The 21,674-nt window shown below is 41.6% G+C and overlaps 1 protein-coding gene across 2 annotated transcripts in view; it reads right to left on the reverse strand.

Moving 5' to 3' along the window:
• Positions 1 to 21,674, reverse strand: part of ZZZ3 (zinc finger ZZ-type containing 3) — a 55,246-nt gene that overhangs the window by 24,979 nt on the left and 8,593 nt on the right. For both annotated transcript variants that reach the window (XM_021710247.1, XM_021710248.1), the window contains exon 3: positions 19,783 to 21,338. In XM_021710247.1, coding sequence (XP_021565922.1) covers positions 19,783 to 21,287 — 1,505 coding nt within the window. In that variant the 5' untranslated portion in view covers positions 21,288 to 21,338. The remainder of the gene's footprint in view (positions 1 to 19,782; positions 21,339 to 21,674) is intronic.

Raw genomic sequence — 21,674 nt, forward strand, 5'->3', positions numbered from 1 at the left:
GCACTCCAGTCTGGGTGACAGAGTGAGACTCCAACTCAAAAAAAAAAAAAAAGAATGGTGAGCTTACTTGTAAAGAATTGTTAATTTTACTTTTGTTTCATGTTTCACCATAAAATAAAGACTGTGTTAGCTTTCTGTTATGGAATTATATTTGGGTAAAATCTAAATGCCCTTTCAGGTCTGTACCTAAGTTATTTTCACTACCTTTCAGTATCTGAGTCCTCTTGAATTCTTTATTCACGCCTGTGAATATAAAAACATTTACATGAAAGAGTATACAGGTAAAAACCCTGATGTCTGAGAAGGAATGCCAAGGAATGAGCAATCTGGAAGTTACTGTTACTGTCCAATTTCCAGGCAGTAATACCACATATACAATAATAAAAAGCACAGACAGAGAAAGAAAGGAAAGATCTCATTTTCAACTGTTCCAAAATCCTTTTCAAAAACCCAGATTTCTATTTCCATTGTGGAAACAAGCCTTAAGATGACACATTCTGCCAAAAAGACTGGTCTGATTCTTCAAAAGAGTCATTATGTAGCATCATCAACAACAAAAAAGAGGCGAAGCAATTCTAGATCCGGCGTCCACAGGCTATGGCTTGCCTGGCTTGGCACGTAAAGGGTTACTGGAGCACGGCCACATTGTCTGTTTATGCCTCTGTGGCTGCTCTCTTGCTGCAAGGACAGAGGGAGGAGTTGCAAGAGAAACCACATTAGTCCACAAAGCCCATCCGGCCCTTAAGAAAGTTGGCAGAGCCTTGCTCTGGACAAAGAACACAGAGACGGGAGGAGCAATTGTAACACAGGACCTTGGGTCAGATTCTGAGGAACAGTTCTGTGGGTATGTGGAAAAGTTCAAACGCAGATAGTAGGCTGTGTCATCTTACTGTGCCGGTATGAACTTGCCGGATCATGACAATGACCTGAGGCTACACAGAGAATGTCCGTCTTTTTAGGAGAGATCTACTGAAGTACAGGACTCATGAGGCCGAAACCTACTTTTATTTACTTTTTCACCTGTACTCCATACGTTTATTCAATCTTTTAAAAAAAGGCATCCTTCCTCTTTGTTACAGCATTTTCAACATATAGCATTTTCTTTGATTCTTTCTTAGAGCTTCCATCTCTGTTTAGATTACAATTTGTTCTTGTATGTCATCTACTTTTTATATTAGGATCACTGATATTTTAACTATAGTTATTTTTAATTCCCAGTTTGCTTTTAAATGACTCAACAAAAACAAAGTGCAATGTACCCAAAGGGAAAGAGGATGAGGGACAAGGGAGAGACGCAGGTCACAAAAGTCAAGTTAATAAGAGGCGGGTTGGGATGAGGGTATAAGCAGGGGCCTATCATCCCATCCTTGTAACTTTTCCAAGGTTTACAACTTTCCTAAATAACACTGAGGAAGGAAGCTGTGCTTCCTTCTGCTTTTTTACTGGAAAGAGCAGCTTGGCTGCCCCATGAATCCTGAGCTCAACTGAACACACTGAAAATGCCCAGAGGGAGGAGGTGACATCAGAACACAGGTAAGCAAGCAGAACACACAACTTGGAAAACCATCCACTTGGCGAAACAGGAGCTATGTGACACGATGCTTTCCCTCCTCCATGGGGGTCGGGAAGAGTCTGTGGGAACCATAATTTCAGTAGCTCACAAATAATCTGCCACTCGCTTTCAGTGAAAAGTCAGAAGTCAAGGATGATGCTTTCATGATGCTTTGTGATAAGACAGAAACTAACCTCTCAGCTTCCAACAGCATGTCTTCCAGGCATAAAGATCAACTCAGTAATGTAAATAACTAAAAGCCGGGCTCGGTGGCTCAGGCTGTAATCCCGCGCCTTGGGAGGTTGAGGTGAGTGAATTGTGGGTTCGACACCCACTTGGGCAACTTGGTGAGACCTCATCTCTACAATAAATCAAAAAATCAGCCGGGCGTGGTAGCGCGTGCCTGTAGTTCCAGCTACTTGGAAGGCTGAGGCGGAAGAATTGCCAGAGCCCAGCAGGTCAAGGCTGCGGTGGCCGGGAGCGGCCACTGCACTCCAGTCTGGGCAACAGAGTGAGGCTCCAACTCAAAAAAAAGAAAAGAAAAGAAAAGAACTAAAATTCTGAATTTAAATTAAGCAAAGAAAAAAGCCATGTACTTGTTTCTTTTAAAAGTATGAAAAACTTAGCAAGATACTAAGGTTGCTGGGTGCGGAGGCTCATGTCTGTAATCCCAGCACTTTGGGAGGCAAAGGTGAGATGACTGCCTGAGCCCATGAGTTCAAGACCAACCTGGGCAACATGGTGAGACCTTGTCTCTACAATAGATCAAAAAATGTGGCCAGGCACGGTGGCTCAGCCTGTAATCCCAGTACTTTGGGAGGCCGAGGTGAGCGGATTGCCTGAGACCAGGGGTTTGAGATTAGCCTGGGCAACTTGGTCAGTCTACATCTCTACAATAAATCACAAAAGACTAGCTGGGCGCGGTGGCATGCATCTGTCATTCCAGCTACTTGGAAGGCTGAGACGGAAGGATCGCCTGAGCCCAGCAGGTCGAGGCTGCAGTGTCCGTGAATGTGCCACTGCATTCCATCCTTGGTGAAAGAGTGAGACTCGACTCAAAAAAAAAAAAAAAAAAAATCTGCCAGGCATGGTGGCACATGCCTGTAGTTCCAGCTACTTAGAAGGATGAGGCAGAAGGATAGCCTGAACCTAGCAGGTCGAGGCTGCAGTGGCTGCACTCCAGACTGGGAGACAGAATGAGAATCTGACTCAAAAAAAAAAAAAAAAGCAAAGTAAAGGCAATGGTAGAAAGGAGAAAAAACTGATGGCAAGAAAAATATGCACTTAAATAACAGAGAATCTAAGTCAGATAAATAAAGGGAGCAGGACAGGAGGGGTAAGACAGGAGAAGTCAGCTGTGAAGGAAACAGGGACTCTGGACACGCATTCTTGTACTTATTTCTCAACTACCAGTTGTCCATCTATTCAGAATAAACTGACAGCAGCATAGAGTGAATATTTGATGATAAAATTAAAGGATCATAACACTAAAGCACTGGCTTTGGCCAAAGGGAATGACTTAAGCCCTGAATTGCTTGGAACCCTAAATCACAATGTCAGTGACCAACCAGAATTTCATTGATACTTAATTAAGAACACTTAAGAAGTCAAAATAGATGCAGGTCTGAACACAATCATTATTTTTCATGATTTATAAGCATGATTAAGAGGGCACGGCAATGTTTTTATTCTAACTTTAAGGCAGTTTTAAATTACTTAATTAGTCAAACTTGGAAGACTGAACATAGATAAAAATTACCATGTCTAGCAATAAAAAGCTAATAATTGTTAAAAATCAGACTGTGCCTATTTCTTCAAGAATCTGCCAACTCAAGTTTCTGCTAGGCTATTAAGACAATAGAAAATCAATCTTTGGCTAGGCCTAGTGGCTCATGCCTGTAATCCCACCATTTTGGGAGGCAGAGGCAAGAGGACTGTCTGGTCCCAGTGGTTCAAATCAGCCTGGGCAACATGACAAGATCTCACCTCTATAATAAGTCAAAAATTAGCCAGGCATGGTGGCGTGCACTTGTAGTTCCAGTTACCTGGAAGGCTGAGGTGAAAGGATTGCTTGAGCCCAGCAGGTTGAGGCTGTGGTAGCTGTGATCATGCCACTGCACTCCAGTCTGGAAAATAGAGTAAGACTAAGACTCCTAACAAAAAAAAAAACCCCAAAAAACAAATAACAAAAAACAAATCTCTTACAATACCCAAAAGTAGAAAAATAAACAACCCAATTAAGAAATAAGCATTAAAACAGAACCCCTACCTACCACCATACACAAAAATTAACTGTAAATGAATCAAAGACCTAAACGTAAAACCTCAAACTATGAGAATCTTAGAAAACGCAGGAGACAACCCTTATGGAAATTGAAACTGACAACCAATTCCTATTCAGAACCCTAAATGCTCATACCTTAAGAAATAAGACACTGTAGTTCCAGCTACTTGGAAGGCTGAGGCGGAAGGATCACTGGAGCCCAGCAGATCAAGGTTGCGGTGGCCGGGAGTGGCTACTACACTCCAGTCTGGGCGACAGAGTGAGACTCCAACTCAAAAAAAAACCAAAAACAAAAACAAACAAACAAACAAAAAACAACAAAAAAAGAAATAAGACAAGTGGGACCTCATCAAACTAACGAGCTTCTGCAAAGCAAAAGAAACTATCAAGAGAGCAGGGAGACAGTCCACAGAATGGAAAAAAATATTAGCCAACTGTATATCTGACAAAGGTCCTAACATCTAGGATCTATAAGGAACTCAAATGCACCGCAAGGAAAAAAATAAACGGCCCCATTAAAAAGTGGGCAAAAGACATGAATTGACACTTCTCAAAAGAAGATATACAGGCAGCCAACAGACACATGAAAAAGTGTTCAGCCTCACTCATCATCAGAGAAATGCAAATCAAAACCACGTTGAGATACCTCCTAACCCCTGTAAGAATGGCCATCATTAAAAAAACAAACAACAACAGATACTGGCAAAGATGCAGAGAAAAAGGAATGCTTCTACACTGCTGGTGGGAATGCAAACTAGTGCAACCTCTTTGGAAGACAGTGTGGCAATTTCTGAAAGAACTAGAAGTTGACCTTCCATATGACCTAGCAATCCCCTTATTGGGAATATACCCAGAGGAACTCAAATCATTCTACAAACACATGCATGTTTGTTGCAGCTCTATTCACAATAGCAAAAACATGGAACCAACCGTGTTGCCCATCGAAGCTGGACTGGATTTTTAAAAATGTACATATACACAATGGAATATTATGCAGCCATAAAGAAGGACAAACATATGGACTTTGCAGCAACTTGGATGGAATTAGAGTCGATCATACTCTGTGATCTATCATAGAAACAAAGAACAGAGTACCATATGTTCTCACTCATGAGCGAACCTTGAACAATTATTATAATACTATAAGAAAGGGATTGGCAGTAGTGGGAAACTGTTGGGGGAGGGAGGGGCATACCTCATCAACAAGGATACTGGCATAATCAACGTTTGTATACCTAACCCTGAATTATACCCCACATCTTTATAATTAAAAAAAAAAAGAAAAGAAATAACCAAAGAACATGAACAGACATTTCTCCAAAGAAAACATAAAAATGGCTAATAGGTGTATGAAAAAGTGCTCAACACCACTAATCACCAGATAAATGCAAATTCTAACCACTAAGAGGTACTGCCAGCCGAGCTCGGTGGCTCAGCCTGTAATCCTGCACCTTTGGGAGGCTGAGGTGAGTGGATGGCCTGAGCCCGCGGGTTCGAGACCCGCCTGGGCAGCGAGACCTCATCTCTACAATAAATCAAAAAATCAGCCAGGCGTGGTAGTGCATGCCTGTAATTCCGGCTACTCGGAAGGTTGAGGCGGAAGGATCGCCGGACCCCAGCAGGTCGAGGCTGCGGTGGCCGGGAGCGGCCACTGCACTCCAGTCTGGGTGACAGAGTGAGACTCCAACTCAAAAAAAAAAAAGAGGTACTGCCTTGCACCCATAAGGAGAGCTATTATAAAAAAGAGACGAACAGGCTGGGTGCGGTGGCTCATGCTTATAATCCAAGCACTTTGGGAGGCCGAGGTGAGAAGACTGCCTGAGCACACAGATTCAAGACCAGCCTGGACAACTTGGTGAGACCTCATTTCTACAAAAAATCAAAAAATTAGCCAGGCATGGTGGCATGCGCCTGTAGTTCCAGCTTCTTGGAAGGCTGAGGTGGAAGGATCACCTAAGCCCAGCAGGTATAGCCTGCAGTAGCTGTGAGCATACCACTGCACTCCAGCCTGGACAACAGAGTGAGACTCCAACTCAAAAAAAAAAAAAAGAGACCAACAAATGTTGGGGAGGGTATGAAGAAAAGGAAACCCCGGTACACTGCTGGTGGGAATGCTGACTGCTATACCCACAGTGGAAAACAGTATTTAAGTTCCTAAAGAAATGTTAAAAAGAACTATCATATGGCCCAGCAATTCCTCCTCTGGGCAGACACGCAAAGGAGAGGTCACCACCACCTCACGAAGACAGCTGCACTCCCATGTTCCCTGCCGTGTTATTCACAATAGCCAAGATATGGGACTACCGAAGTGCTCATTGTCAAGCAAATGAATAAAGAAAATGTGGTCTTCTCTGTATACATAATGGAATATCATTTGGCCTTAAAAAGAGAGAATCTGCCGTTTGTCACCATGTGGATGGGTCTGAGTGGTGCTGAGCTTAATAAACCAAGTTAGACATAGAAAGACAAATCCCGAGTGCCTTCACTTATATGTGGAATCTCTTTTTTTTTTTTTTTGTAATAAGAGCTCAAATACATAGATTGAGAATGAAACAGTGGGGACCACAGGGGGGGGGAGGGAGAGGAAATGGAGAGAAGTAGGTCAAAGGATACAAAACTGTAGACACGTAAAGTGGACAAGCTTAGCGATCTAATACGCCACGTGAAGACAAAAGTTAATGTTCTATTAGAAACTTTTACTAAATAAATTTTAGTTGCTCTTATCACAAAAAAGTTAATTGTGTGGGATTATAGACACGTTAACATGCTTCATGCTCAATACTACTTTACTGTCTATATGTATCCCATATAACATCAGGTTGTAAACCTCAAATATACACAATAAAATATTCTTTTGTTTTTCTTAATTGTCTGATAATCTTGCTTTTATTACTTCTTCAGGTTGTAGTTGACACACTTTGCATTCAGTAAATCAGTAAGACATCACCTAGTTGCTGGTAATTTCTTCATAGATTATTGGTCTTTAGCGCTAAATACAAAAACTCTACAAAATAGAATACAGGGATAACTCTTCCGAAACATAATCATAATTGAGATTTCACTGAAACAGAAACTTGCTTTCACTTGCATTTAGTTATGTTCACTTTCAAATCTTTTTTTTTTTTTGAGTTGAGTCTCACTCTGTCGCCCAGACTGGAGTGCAGTGGCCACTCCAGGCCACCGCAGCCTTGACCTGCTGGGCTCCGGCGATCCTTCCGCCTCAGCCTTCCAAGTAGCTGGAACTACAGGTGCACGCTACCACGCCCAGCTAATTTTTGATTTATTGTAGAGATGAGGTCTTGCCAAATTGCCCAGGCGGGTCTCGAACCCGCGGACTCAGGCAATCCACTCAAATCAGCCTCCCAAAGGCGCGGGATTATAGGCTGAGCCACCGAGCCCGGCTCACTTTCAAATCTTAACCACAGAATGAACCTGTGAACATTAGGTCTTAAATAATGTAATAAATACCTTGACTTTTTTTAGCATCAAGATAAATAAAACTCATTATTCTCCACTGCTATTACACTCCTTTTTTTTTTTTTTAAGCACTATTTTTAAACATACCTCTCAGGCATATATAATTAAAGTTTTTTGGTATACGTTCAGGCGGGCAGAGATTGAAGAACCAAAATAATTCATCTCTAGTGTTGCCACGGAGGTGTGAGGAAGAGAGTAGGTAGGGGGACTTTGCAAAGGAGAAGTGAAATTAAAGTATCCACTTATGAGAGCAAAATGAAGACACCAGCCAGGACCTTCCTCTCTCACCTGACCTTCGTCCTTGCCACTTTTCCTGGCCCAATGCCAGTACCAAGAGTGCTCTTCCCACCTGATATGCTAGACAAGTCCCAGCTCACACAGAGATTTTTCACCTGTACTGAACACATGTTAGAGTTTTTAAAACTAAGGTCTCTTTCAGTATAGTCTGCCATACATTTTTAACATCTGAGAATCTTGCAGGACCCTTAGACTGCCACAGTAGCTGGATAACAAACACAAAACAAGCCTAAAGCTTTGCGGTGCTAACTCTGATTCAAGCAGCACAACACCTCTTTAAAACACAGGAAGCCCTGCAAAACACAGCTGCAGACAAGACACAGAAAAGTATTTTTAAATGCACATCTCAACTAAAATAGTCTGGTAAGCATACACACACACACACACACACATTCATGGCACAGCACTAATAAATACAAAATATAGCAAAACAAATTACTTTTACATATGTAGATTGTGATCAAGTAAGACTTAAACACTGCTCTCCAATTGTTCGGTCACTGAATGTTTCTGATGGTGGCTTATCAAGATACACCAATGCCATCAAAGTCTATGCTTAGGAAGTACAAATGCCATGTCATCATAGAATATTAGAGCTGGAAGTTACCACCTCAAGGATAAGCACAACTTCTGCATCTCACAATTGAACAAGTGATGTTCAAAGAGATTAAGTGATGCCGTCATGACTGCCCAGCGAAGGTCTGGCAGCCACACAGAAGTCTCCCCAAGTTCTCGCTCAGTGCTCTTTCCTCCTCAGCACAAGAAAACTGAAGTTCATTTGCAGTTAAAATTATGTTTAAAATCCCCTATGATATCTTTATGAGAATAGATTTTGTTTGATTATTTAAATATTTTCTAATTATAAAATAATCACAGAAAATAGGAAGCATGAAAAGAAATAAAATCTCAATAATTCCAACATTATAAAACAAACACAGTTATCACTTTAAGTCACTAAGAAAAATAAGTTTTACTAGGACATTACATACCACAAATCAAAATACAGGGGAATGTGTTACTAGATAAATTTCTCATTCTTATGAGAAACATGTTATATTTCTTACAACAATAGCTTTACTTTGTTTTTCTTTGTTTTGAGACAAAGCATCACTCTGTCAGTCAAACTCACGTCCTCAAACTCCTGGATGCAAGCCTCCTGCCCCTGCCTCCTGAGTAGCTAAGACTACAAGAGCGTGCCACCACCCCTGGCTATTTAAAAGTTTTTTTTGTTGAGATGGGGTCTCATCATGTTGCTCAGGCTGATCTTGAAATCTTGGCCTCAAGGGTTCTCCCCGGCCTCCACCTCCCAAAGTGCAGGGATTGCAGTTGTGAGCGACCCCGCCCAGCATGTTTGAAAGAGCGCTGAACAGATTTCTAACAAGGGAATTAATTATGTAAAAAAAAAAAAATGCTTTGCTTTAGAAATATTTTCCTTAAGCACTACCCAAAAAGCCTTTAAAATTTAGACATTAGGTAAAAACTAAGAAATGTTAGATAAAATGTAGACTTTAGTTAATAATAATGTATCAATTCATTAACTGTAACAACTGTAACACATTAGTGTAAGGTGCCCATACAAGAAACTGGGTACAGGGTCCTCAAGAGCTCTCTACACTAGCGTCATCATTTTTCTATAAATCTAAAATGTACTAAGAAATAAAGTCCATTTAAAAAATATAAAAAGCCAGTCTGGGCGACAGAGTGAGACTCCAACTCAAAATATATATATATATATAAAGCTTTTGCAGTTTCTTCACTAGGGTAACAGCCAATTTGCCTAGACGGTCAAGCATACACATACCAAAATAATAATAACTTTAAACATTTATAAAAAAATCAAGCCAGGTGTAGTAGCTCACATCTATAATCCCAGCACTTTGGGAGGCCGAGGTGAGAGGATTGCTTGAAGCCCATGGGTTCGAGACCAGCCCGGCCAACTTGGTGAAACCTCATCTCTACAATAAATGAAAAAATTAACTGGCCGTGGTGGCACGTGCCTGTAGTTCCAGCTACTTGGAAGGCTAGGGCGGGAGGATCGCCTGAGCCCAGTAGTTCGAGGCTGTGGTGGCCGTGAGCATGCCGCTGCACTCCAGCCCAGGTGACAGAGTGAGACTCCAACTCAAAAAAAAAAATCAAGAGTAGAAAATGCCTGACCTGAGTCTGGAAACATGGAACAAGTGGCAACTCTGCCACTAATCACACAACCTTGAACGTGACTCACCTGCTCCAGGTTTCTACACCTGTGACTGAAAGGGACAAGACAGTCATTGAGATAATTATTTTTATGCCAATTTTATTTTATTTTATTTATTTATTTATTTTGAGTTGGAGTCTCACTCTGTCGCCCAGACTGGAGTGCAGTGGCCGCTCCCAGCCACCGTCGCCTACTGGGCTCTGGCAATCCTTCCGCCTCAGCCTTCCAAGTAGCCGGAATTCCAGGCATGCGCTACCACGCCCGGCTGATTTTTTGATTGATTGTAGAGATGAGGTCTCACTGTCCAGGCGGGTCTCGAACCCGCGGGCTCAGGCAATCCACTCACCTCAGCCTCCCAAAGGTGCGGGATTACAAGCTGAGCCACCGAGCCCGGCTTTTTATGCCAATTTTAAAGTGTCAGAATAAAATCTCTTTATCCATTATGTCATAATAGTAAAAAAAAAAAAAAATTACTATGCTTTTGATTTTAAACACAAAAACAAAAGCCCGGTGCCACTGCATGGACACTGCGCACCAACTCTGCCACTTCCTCTCCTGGGAATGGACTCCTGCCTCACTGAGCCCTCGAATAACTTGTAACTACACACAAACGACAGTATCTCCATCCTAAGCAGCAAGGACGCCAGCACCGAGGGCGAGTGGATGGACCCACCGCCAGCCAGCACGGTGTGACAGCAAGCAGGAGCACGCAGTACAAGGCAGGGCCGGGCTCCAGACCCGCGCGGTGCTGACCCTCTTTCAAGCCAAAACGGGACTTCAGGTTCTGACCGTGGACACGGAGTCGGAAGTCACCACCCACTTCCAACAGTCATGAAGGAAACATCAACAGCACCCATTCTTCCGAGCAGCACTGGCGCATCAGCCGCTAGCGTGTGTCGCACAGCAGTGGCAGCCTCACCAGTACCACTCTTCTTTCTCTTTGCTTTTACAATCTATGCTCAACAGACCGAGGAATTCTAGGAAGCTTTCTCCCTACCTAAAAGAATATGGAAACACCATCATGGTAAATGAACCTACAACAAGGGTCATTCGAAATTGAACAGATGTAGAATTATAAAAATAATCAGTGAGGAAGGTCTATACATAGTGTGATTCCCCAGATTTTTTTTTTTTTTTTTTACTGTGATGACTACTATCTTTTGATAGACAGGAAGGAAAAAATCCATAAAATATTCTTTATCTTTAGCAAGGATGGCAATGGTTAAAGTAATGTGGAGAAACTATATCATAGGCAAACTTGGGTCCTAGCTTTTAAAAACTCACAATCTGGCCAGGCTCGGTGGCTCAGCCTGTAATCCCACACTTGGGGAAGCTGAGGCGAGTGGATTGCCTGAGCCCGCGTTCAAGACCAGCCCGGGCAATTTGGCGAGACCTCATCTCTACAATAAATGAAAAACTTAGCTGGGCGTGGTAGCACTCGCCTGTAGTTCTGGCTACTTGGAAGGCTGAGGCAGAAGGATCGACAGAGCCCAGCAGGTTGAGGCTGCGGTAACAAGAGGTGTGCCACTGCCCTTTAGCCTGGGTGACAAGAGTGAGACTCCAACTCAAAAAAAAAAAAAAAAAAAATCACAATCTAGGAACGATGATCACATCAACCACTACTCACCCTGCCATACGATGCACATGCAAAGTGCCTAAAGGGCTGTCCTAGACTTTGCAGAGCAAGTTACGAGTCACATTTCCTGTAGGTTAGTGAGGGATGAAAGGAAATTAGTCATGTTATGTATAATTTTGTTTTTGACAAAAAGAGTATCATTTTCCCCATGTCATATTCCCGCACCGAAACTGACAAAGTAATCTAGTAAAGACGAAATATCCTTTACAGAGAACTGCCACCACGAATAGTCTGCAAACTGCTCCAGAAGCTGGGCTCCAAAGCATTCTAAGACATGGTGGTTGAGTCTGGCAAAGTAAGGCACTGACTCCTCTAGGGGAGGAAACGTCCGACTTGGAGTGGATTTTTAGACAAAGCTTAGTAACTCAGCGGTACTACTGAGACAGTACCTGCCAGACACGTGCTGCCTAATATAATCACCACATAACTCCTCCAGGTGAAAGGCCCTCACCCCCAATAAACTAAAAAGGAAAGAACAAACTAAAAAGGAAAGAACCACAATAACATGGAACCTTCTCCAAGGCTTTTAAACTCAATACACATTATACACTGAGTTCTTTTTACCAATTATTTAGCTCTTCAAGAATTCTCAGTGATGCCCTTCAGGAAATCACACGTCTCCTCCCCTCCCCCAAAATTGAGTTTTCTTTAAATACCGAATGCCCGTATTTATTATCATTACTATTACTGGTTTCACAGCTTCCCAGTTTAAATACTATTCTCAAGTCTCAATGCCCAAGACCATCTTGGTGTTGTTCTTAGAACCGACGATCACATTTAAAATGTCAGTGAAACTATAACAGATCATACCAGTTGGCTAAAAGAACACAAATTATTTTCAAGACTGTTAAGAGAATGCCCACTGAGACCTGCAGTTTCTCTAAATGCATCGCTAGGATTCTATAACTCATCTACTTCAAGAGAATCTGGCATAATCTTTAAAAAACTTCCCCTAAATACTAAAGCAAGAAAATTATTATTGATCAGTAATTGGCTCTTCCTTGTCAAAAACAATGGGTTTAGGCCAGGCACTGTGGCGCACGCCTATAATCCCAGCACTTTTGGAAGCCAAGGTGAGAGGACTGTCTGACCCACAGGTTCGAGATCAGTCTGGGTAACTTGGCGATTCCTCATCTCTACAATAAATCAAAAAGTGAGCCGAGCATGGTGGCGTGTGCCTATAGTTAAAACTACTTGAAAGGCTGAGGCGGAAGGACTGCCTGAGTCCAGCAGGTCGAGGCTGCGGTGGCCGTAAGTGTGCCACTGCGCTCCAACCTGGGTGACAGAGTGAGACTCCAACTCAAAAAAAAAAAAGGGTTTCACATTTTTTGCTCTGTGTACCTTTACTAGTAAAAAATTAAAAAAAAAAACCAAACTGGGAGGCTAGTTCTCAACATGTGTATACTTACTTATAAATTACATGTTTTACTATACTTATATAAACACACAATCCCAGCACTTTCTTCCTACCTCCCAGAACCTGATCTCAAGCATACCTGGGTATGTACATAATCTCCCCCCACTCCATAATTTTTCACCTTCTTTTTGGTGGTAAAATTCACATAATATAAAGTTGTTCTTTCAGCCATTTTCAAGTATAAAATTCAGTGGCAATTAGTACGTTCACAAATTTGTGCACCCATCACTCCCATGCATTTCCAAAATATTTCATCATCCCAAATGGAAACCCTGTACCCATTAAACAGTCACTCATTCTACCCTTTGCCTCAGCCACGGTAATCTGCTTTCTCTTTCTATAAATTTGTCTACTCCTGATTATTTCATATAAATGGAACCATATAATATGTGACCTGTGTCAGGCTTCCTTCATTAGCATAATGATTTCAAGATTCATTCATGTTGTGACACGTATCAGCACAGCATTCCTTTTTACCTGAAGAACATTTCACTGTATATACCGGTTTTGTGTATGCATTCATCAGTTGATAGGCCCTTGGGTTGTTTCCACCTTTTGGCTACTGTGAACTGTGCTATGAACCATCTTTGTACACATTTTTGTTTCAATACTTAGTTTTCATTCTTTTGGGCACACATCTAAGAGCAGAATTGCTGGATCACATGGTAGGTAATTCTGTACTTACTGAGGAACCACCAAACTACTTCCCACGGTGGGTACACCATCTTACATTCCCACTAGCAATGTATGAACATCCCCATGTCCTATTTTATAGACAACTCACTAATCAAAAAGACAATTGGACCCAAAAGCCAAACGGTCTACAATGGGCATGTTCTAACAACGATCAAACCTGCCCACCAGCCTTCTGGCTGGAAGTTACACCCCTGCTGACAGGATAAGCCTAGGCATTCTTTTTTGTCTTGTTTCTTTGCTCAAGAGTCCCACCCTGACTGTTTCCAGGAATGGATTCACCTGGCGGGGACAATCTATTGGACAGTCAGTAACCAGCTTCTCCTTAGGGAGTGCAAAGAGGCTCTGGGAATGATAGGTCATATGAAGCTGGAATCTGCAAGCACAACAGAAGCCAATGCCATCTGCAAACTGAAACTGCAGGGGAGAGAGGAGGAAGGTGTGCAAGAAATATTAATAAAATGAGAAAAACTGATCTGCATTGTACAAAGACATGAAGAGGTAAGAGAGCATATATGATCTTGAACACTGACAAGTTACGGTTTCATAAGGTCTGCCTAGATTGTATTTCCTGACCTTGAATAGCCGCAAGACTGTCTACTGTTATTTATTTAAAATAAACCCTCGGCTGGGCACAGTGGCTCATGTCTATAATCCCAGCACTTTGGAAGTGGAGGCAAGAGGATTGCCTGAGTCCAGGGGTTCGAGACCAACTTGGGCAACATGGAGAGACCTCGTATCTACAATAATTAAAAAAAAAAAAAAAAAAGCCAGGTGTGATGGCACGTATCTGTAGTTCCAGCTACTTGGAAGGTTGAAGCAGAAGGATTACTTGAGCCCAGCAGGTAGAGGCTGCGGTGGCTGTGAACGTGCCCCTGTATGCCAACCTGGACAACAGAGTGAGACTCCAACTCAAAAAAAAAAAAAATTATGAAATTTAAGTATCTGGACAGCAAATTTTAAAAGAATCTGTCAGTATTTTTAATCACATTTGTATAGCCTTTTAAAAATGCTTTTTCCTCCTAAGGACTCCAGGACTCTTGTGGGAATAAACCTTAAAAGATGACCTTTCAACTTATTTCTAGTGTGTACTTTTCTAAATCTATGTAACATAATTCCTGAGTTTTCTCTCTTAAAGTGGAAAGCTGAATGCAATTATGTTGTGGCCAATATAATAAAAGTTTTACAATCATCTAGAAAAATCCTGACTGCTGGTCAAATCAAGATTGACATACTTTCCATACTCTGGAGTTTTAGATTACCCAAGTCTATGAAATAATCTACTGTAACATCTAAAACATTCACCTCCCATTCTAGTATTATAAATACAAAAAAGTTGTATACAATAGAGAGAAGTCAGTCACTTTGTTAAAAGCTAACATTGATACAAGCAACACACCCCATATATAATCAAACTACTTATCTCTTAAACTACATGTATGCTATCATTTCACAGTAACTCCCAGACACAGAATAAGTCATTTTAAATTAATTCTAACATCTACTAAAAATTATGAGCACATACAGAGAAAGTTGAGCACTATCCTCTATTGAAAATCTTTAATAAAACAGATACTCATAAAAAGGCAAGAACACATATCTTCTTTCAAGTCCTTCATTTCAATAAAGACAACCATGACTGGGTGTAGTGGCTTACACGTAGTAAGCCTGTAATCCCAGCACTTTGGGAGACCGAGGCGAGAGGATTACCTGAGTCCAGGACTTCAAGACCAGCCTGAGCAACATGACAAGACCTTATCTCTAAAATAAATTTTAAAAATTAGCCAGGCGTGGTGGCACACGCCTATAGTTCCAGCTACTTGGAAGGCTGAAGCAGAAGGATCACCTGAGCCTAGCAGGTCGAGGCTGGGTGGCTGTGAGCATGCCACTGCACTCCAGCCTGAGTGACGGAAGGAGACTCCAATTCAAAAAAGAAAGTAGGCCAGGCACAGGGGCTCACGCCTGTCAAATCAGCCCTTTGGGAGGCCGAGGCAAGAGGTTGCCTAAGCCCACGAGTTTGAGACCAGCCCGGGCAACATGGTAAGACCTCATCTTTACAGTAAAAATCCATAAATTAGCTGGTCGTGGTAGCGTGCACCTATAGTTCTGGCTCCTTGGAAGGCTGAGGAAAAAGGATTGCTGGATCCCAGCAGGTCGACACTGGGGTGACCGTGTGTGTGCCACTGCACTCCAGCCTGGGCAACGTAGTGAAACCCCAACTCAAAAAAAAAAATTGGACTCACTTCTAAAGAAGTTAATCTATCAGAGCAAATGAAGATATTTTCTATGTACTTCTGAACTGATGGAAATATCAAGAATTTCATTAACTATTAAGTAAGCATGATACGAAAGGATATACTGTAGTTATCTAATATCATTAAGTCTTCAAAGAACCAAGTTTAAAACTACAACTCTTAGAAGTTCTCTTTAATGAGGTTTGAAAATATGATTCTCACCAGCAGAGTACCTGAGCAACACTCTTAAAAAAGTAATAACCATCTTACATGTTCATGATCTAGAAACCAAAACTGGTAAAAAATGTTAGTCATCAGTTATCGATGAGCTAATCTTTGCAAGAGCTCAAGAATCTAGAAAGCCAGCTGGGCTCGGTGGCTCAGCCTGTAATCCCGCACCTTTGGGAGGCTGAGGTGAGTGGACTGCCTGAGCCCGCAGGTTCAAGACCCACCTGGGCAACTTGGTGAGACCTCATCTCTACAATAAATTAAAAAAAAATTAGCCGGGTGTGGTAGCTCACGCCTGTAGTTCCAGCTACATGGAAGGCTGAGGTGGAAGGATCACCAGAGCCCAGCAGGTCGAGGTTGCGGTGGCCGGGAGCAGCCACTGCACTCCAGTCTGGGCGACAGAGTGAGAATCCAACTCAAAAAATAAAAATTTAAAAATTTAAAAAGAATCTAGAAAGCCTAAACTTGACTTTTCATACTCTCATCTGCTCAAGAAATGTTACAATTAATACCAAGGATCCTTAAGTAAAGATATCCAAGGCCTTTCAAATATAAATTGTAATTTATATAATTCATTTTGTATATAATTTATATAATTCAAATTGTAATTTATATAATTCATTGTAATTCATTGTAATGAGATGTCAGAGGCAACTGACCAAACCAAATTTCATTTAAAAAATTATTTTCCAGAGGTTACCTTTTGAATCAGAAGAAGAGCTCTGAAAATTAAAACCCAGGACCTGAAATCTTCCAACCCTGCTCTGTCTATAGGCAGAACTTCAAAAGTTAGAGATCCTTTCCAATGCTTCTCATCAAAATCGGCAAAAGGTCAATTATCAAACAGAAAGGACAATCACAGTTCAGTAAATGAACTCAGTCTATCAGGCTACTTAGGCCAACAAAGGAGTGACCAGGTACTGCATTACCCACCACTCTAATGGAATCTGTCGGCCTTGAGATCAGAGCTTTGAGATGAAATGTACTCCTCTTGACTCCGCCTCCTCTATCTCAGAGAAGGCATGTCCAGTAAAATAATCCACAGCAGGCATATTGCCACAGAACAAGATATTCTCTAGTTCCTTTCTCACAGTGGGGCTCTCCATTTGGAAGAACAAATGCATAAAAGCACACTGTGGCTCTATGAGCCAGAGGAGAAAGGGTACCTGGAGAGGCCACAGATTGGTTTCAGATCGGAACAGCCACAGATTGATTTCCCTGGCCTAGGGCCTAATTTACCATGAGTCAGATCTAAGGCAAGGACTCTACCCAGAGTGTCTCTTCAAACATTTACAAGTGATTCGATGACCTTATATGTCGTATCTCTGTGAACAAGATAGATAACTTACAAGCCAATGCTAGGATAGAAGGCTGCTGAATAAATGATCGTTGTTAGCTTAGAAGAAAGTTTCAACTAGAGTAAGGTAAAGTTGGTCCTTCTGGCTCTAGATGAAGAACTATGCCATGCTGGGTTTTTTCTGCTGACAATCTACTTTTAAAACAGGTTAACAGAAAGTCCTCATTCTCTACTGGCAGAGATATTCGTGTTTCGGTTGGCTGATGCCCAATCTTAATTTCAAAACGCAATTACATGGAGAACTTTTCTAGCACAGAAAGAATAAGGAAGAAAAAAAAATTTGAGAATGTGTGTGTACATTTGTGTACAGGAGAGTAATAATCTGCCTCCTCCAAGTATCTTCTTTTTATTAAAAATGCTAAGTGCTTTTTAATATCATCTTCAAACTGCCAGAAATTTACTGGTGACTTGAAAGTACCAGATAGGTATCATGACGCTATTTTTAATGATGACAATTCGGGTAAAAAGATCCAACATTATATCTAACCATCTCTTGGCTCTAGACAAAGAGCATGCAAATGCGGAGAAGAGAAGGGCTTTACTAAAAGAGATTCTATCTGGCATGATCAAAGATGAAGTCTCAAAAGTGCTACCTCCACAAAAATTTGGAGCAAGGCAAAAATGCAAGAATGAGTGACTTCTTTTGCTCAAAGTCACCCAGGGAGGCATTCATTTGAGAATGCTGTTTTAACAAAACAACTAGCATCCACATTCCAAAAGACTCTGTATATCCAAGGAACTCGTGAAAAATATATTAAAGCACACTAGATAAAATGTATTAAAGCACCCAAGAAGCTATATTGCTTTCATCCTCAAAGGGTTATGAGCATGGAACATCAGCCTTTAAAAGTTAGGCCACTATCTTTAGATAATTATTTTATGGGAACATCATCCTTCAGCATTGTCAGGCAATCTCTAACCAAAAAGTAACACTAGAGTGAATTACTGAAAAATATTTACCATGATCAATAACCAGTCAAGACTGCAACAGCAAAAAACAAAGAGGGCTAATAATATCCTTTTGTAAAAGTTCATGTTTCTTGGGCTATTGTTATCTTCCCAAGACCTATGCTCTGCTTCCTTGCACCTGGACATAAAACAGCTTCACTTAAACAAGCTGATACTACATATAAACAGTAGAATTCAGTTTGTTTCTATGTGAAAAAATTTCATCTGTGACTTGCCTATATAATCTGACTGTGACATTAATTCAAAAGCTGACTCTGGAGCCGGGCTCAGTGGCTCAGCCTGTAATCCCACGCTTTGGGAGGCTGAGGTGAGTGGATTGCCTGAGCCCGCGGGTTCGAGACCCGCCTGGGCAACTTGGCGAGACCTCATCTCTACAATAAATCAAAAAAATTAGCCGGGTGTGGTAGCGTGTACCTGTAGCTCCAGCTACTTGGAAGGCTGAGGCGGAAGGATCGCCGGAGCCCAGCAGGTCGAGGCTGCAGTGGCCAGGAGCAGCCACTGCACTCCAGTCTGGGTGACAGACAACTCAAAACAAAAAACAAAAAACAAAACGGACTCTGCAGGAGTAAAGGTGATTAACCTGTTCTAGAAACATCTTTTATTATTGCTGATCCCAATACTTAGGATGAGCACTGTTTGTTCCTTTCAGGATTATTTAGACATAGCGCCAATTCATTTGCATTACTGCACAGAATACTGCAAAGGAAATCTAAGCAAAACTGAAAAATTTGGACACAGAATTCTTTATTTATAAAAGTGCCTTTATAGTAAAAGTCAAAAGCCGATAATATTTAAGATACAGTCTTCCTTTATATATAGAATCAGAAAAAGCTGTGTCAAATGTTTTATGCAAACTACTGAGTGGACTAACTCTTGCTAATGTGCTAACTACAACATACTGTCATAGTGTTAACAATAATATCTACTTCTCTATAAGTCACAAAAGTCAAAGATGATGCATAAAACACATTTTTAGATAAAAAAATTTTAATTGAGAGTAAAACGTAAAATAATAGATTTCCAGTCTGCCAGATTTTCTATATCTAGATGATGTCTAAGAACTTAATTGTTCTATACTACCTAGAACTATAAGTCAAAGTATATTGTGATAACTCAAGATGCTTCCATTCTATAAATTAACCCAAATGATAAAAAACTTACTAAAAACAAAAACATGCCTTTTCTAATTAGGATGTGTGAAATATCAGAACCAGAAAGACCATATTATCATAGAAAAGAGTAATAAAAACTAGAATTGTAAAGACTTTCCTTTCCCAAAGTTTTCTAAGAGTTGAGAAAATCATTATGCTAAACCTACAATTTTAGACAATACGTTAATTTTGTCTGTGATAAAAACACTCTGAATACACACATATGACTAGATACTGAAAACCTGAAGAATAATAAACAAAGCAGAATTCATGGTTACCATATTTACACATACTCTTTGTTGTGTTTCAGTGCCACATGATCTGACTCAAAGTAATAAACATCGGGGTCATCGTCTTCCTCTTCTGTAATGTGCTGACTGGCACTTTCTTTGGCAGATGGCAAATGTCCAATATTGAGTCTTGCCTCTGAGGAGGGTTTCCTGAGCCCTTCACTTCCATAATTCTGAGAGTGACAACACATCCCTTTGTCATTTGGAGAAATCTCATCAGGATTTGTGGGAGACTCGCTTGCGTTATCACTAATGGCTGCGTTTGTTTCACCGGAACTGAGGTTATTCTCCTCAAATTGTCCATTTTCTCTGCAAGGAGAACTGTTTTTAGTGGGACTGCCTCTGGCAGGGGCTGCCCTTCGTGGCGAGGTCCTCAGGGTATAGCGATGTTCTGGAGGGTCTGACAAAGACATCATCTGAGCTGAAACGCAGCCTAGAACAGAAGACGGTTCCGGTCCTCCAGACACTGGCACACTCTCCGGACTCGTGTCCAGGTCGTTGTTGGTGTTTTCATGACACTGCTCCTTTGAGGCACTGCTATCTCCCACCACGTCGACTTCCTCTTCAGAATCTCTCAAAGATGACTGAATTTCAGAAGAGGAGCCTGGAGCTGGCTCAGCCGTCAGCTGAGTAACTTGTCCCACAGACAGGCAGGCAGTCGCATCTGTGTGGTCCTCCAACTTGACCTGCACGTCTGCATGTGTGCAAGGCACGTCATGGTCTACGCAGCTATCCTCCTTTCTACCACCCAGGAACCTCGAAGGCCGGGCATCCGAATCCCCATTTGCAGCTGCTGATTCCTCCTGCCACTCATGGGAACCCGTGCTGTTCTGCTTAGTGTTCCCGGCTGGCCGACCATCATCGCAGTTTATCACAGCTGAATTGCTGTCATCAACACCATTGACAGCCAAAGAGCCCGTGACTTCTTCAACTACTGCAGAAGTCAGTGGCCCTTCCCCACTGACATTCACCTTTTTAACTTCCCTTTTCTCACAATCATCCAGTATAAGACATCGACAAGCTCGTTTAGTCCCTTGGAAATCTGCATCATTGTCCACTACTGTACTCCTCTGTTCTACTGGCTCCTTGTCTGATTTGATAGGCGACTCTTCTTCTGAGCTGTTTGGTGCTTCGGATCTAAGACAACGCTTAATTCTTTTCAAAACTGGTGAAATAGGTTCTGTCTGCCTTCTCTCACAATTTTCTACAGTCTGCCTTTCTATGTTGTCCTTTTCCGAAGAAGAAAGTCCCCTTTTCCTAGGGCTTACCCACGACTCTCGAGTGCTCTGCTGTTTTAAATCAGTGGTTCTTCCATTATTACTTCCTTTTGGAATTTGCACAGGCTCTGGTCTCTTCTTTGGTGACCTGGATCGTACTTGAGAATGAGAAGAGATTTCTTCAGGGTGAGCAATGCTACGATTCCTTAAAGTTCTACCACAAAAAGATTCATCCAGGCCGTTTAACCCCACTGTTGATCTTGTGACACGAGTAGATCGGGAAGCAGCCATACTATGGCAAGTCCCTACAACACGGTCATCGTGATCCACTCGTTGGGAAACCTTCAAAAATGTAAACAAAATAATGAGAAAAAGGTCACCGTTAATACACCTAAAACACAAGTAGAAAGCTATAACTTTTAACCCAAGAAGAGCCAATATTAATAAATTACATAATAAAAATTCACTTATTAGCATTTCCAATGACGATCAATTGTATGGCACTTAATATGTCCCATGGGTCTTCCCATGAGCTTTACAGACATTAACTCACTGAAGCCTCACAACAACTCAGACAAGTGTAACTATCATCCCTACTTCACAGACGAGATTGAGGCCGAGTCCTCTGTTCAAGGTCGCAGTATTGGTAAGTGGCAGGGCAGATCCCTAGAAACTAGT

This window comes from Carlito syrichta, unplaced genomic scaffold (genome assembly GCF_000164805.1).
Source record: "Carlito syrichta isolate Samal-C Ts95f unplaced genomic scaffold, Tarsius_syrichta-2.0.1 Scaffold288344, whole genome shotgun sequence".
In the NCBI taxonomy this organism is placed as follows: Eukaryota; Metazoa; Chordata; class Mammalia; order Primates; family Tarsiidae; genus Carlito; species Carlito syrichta.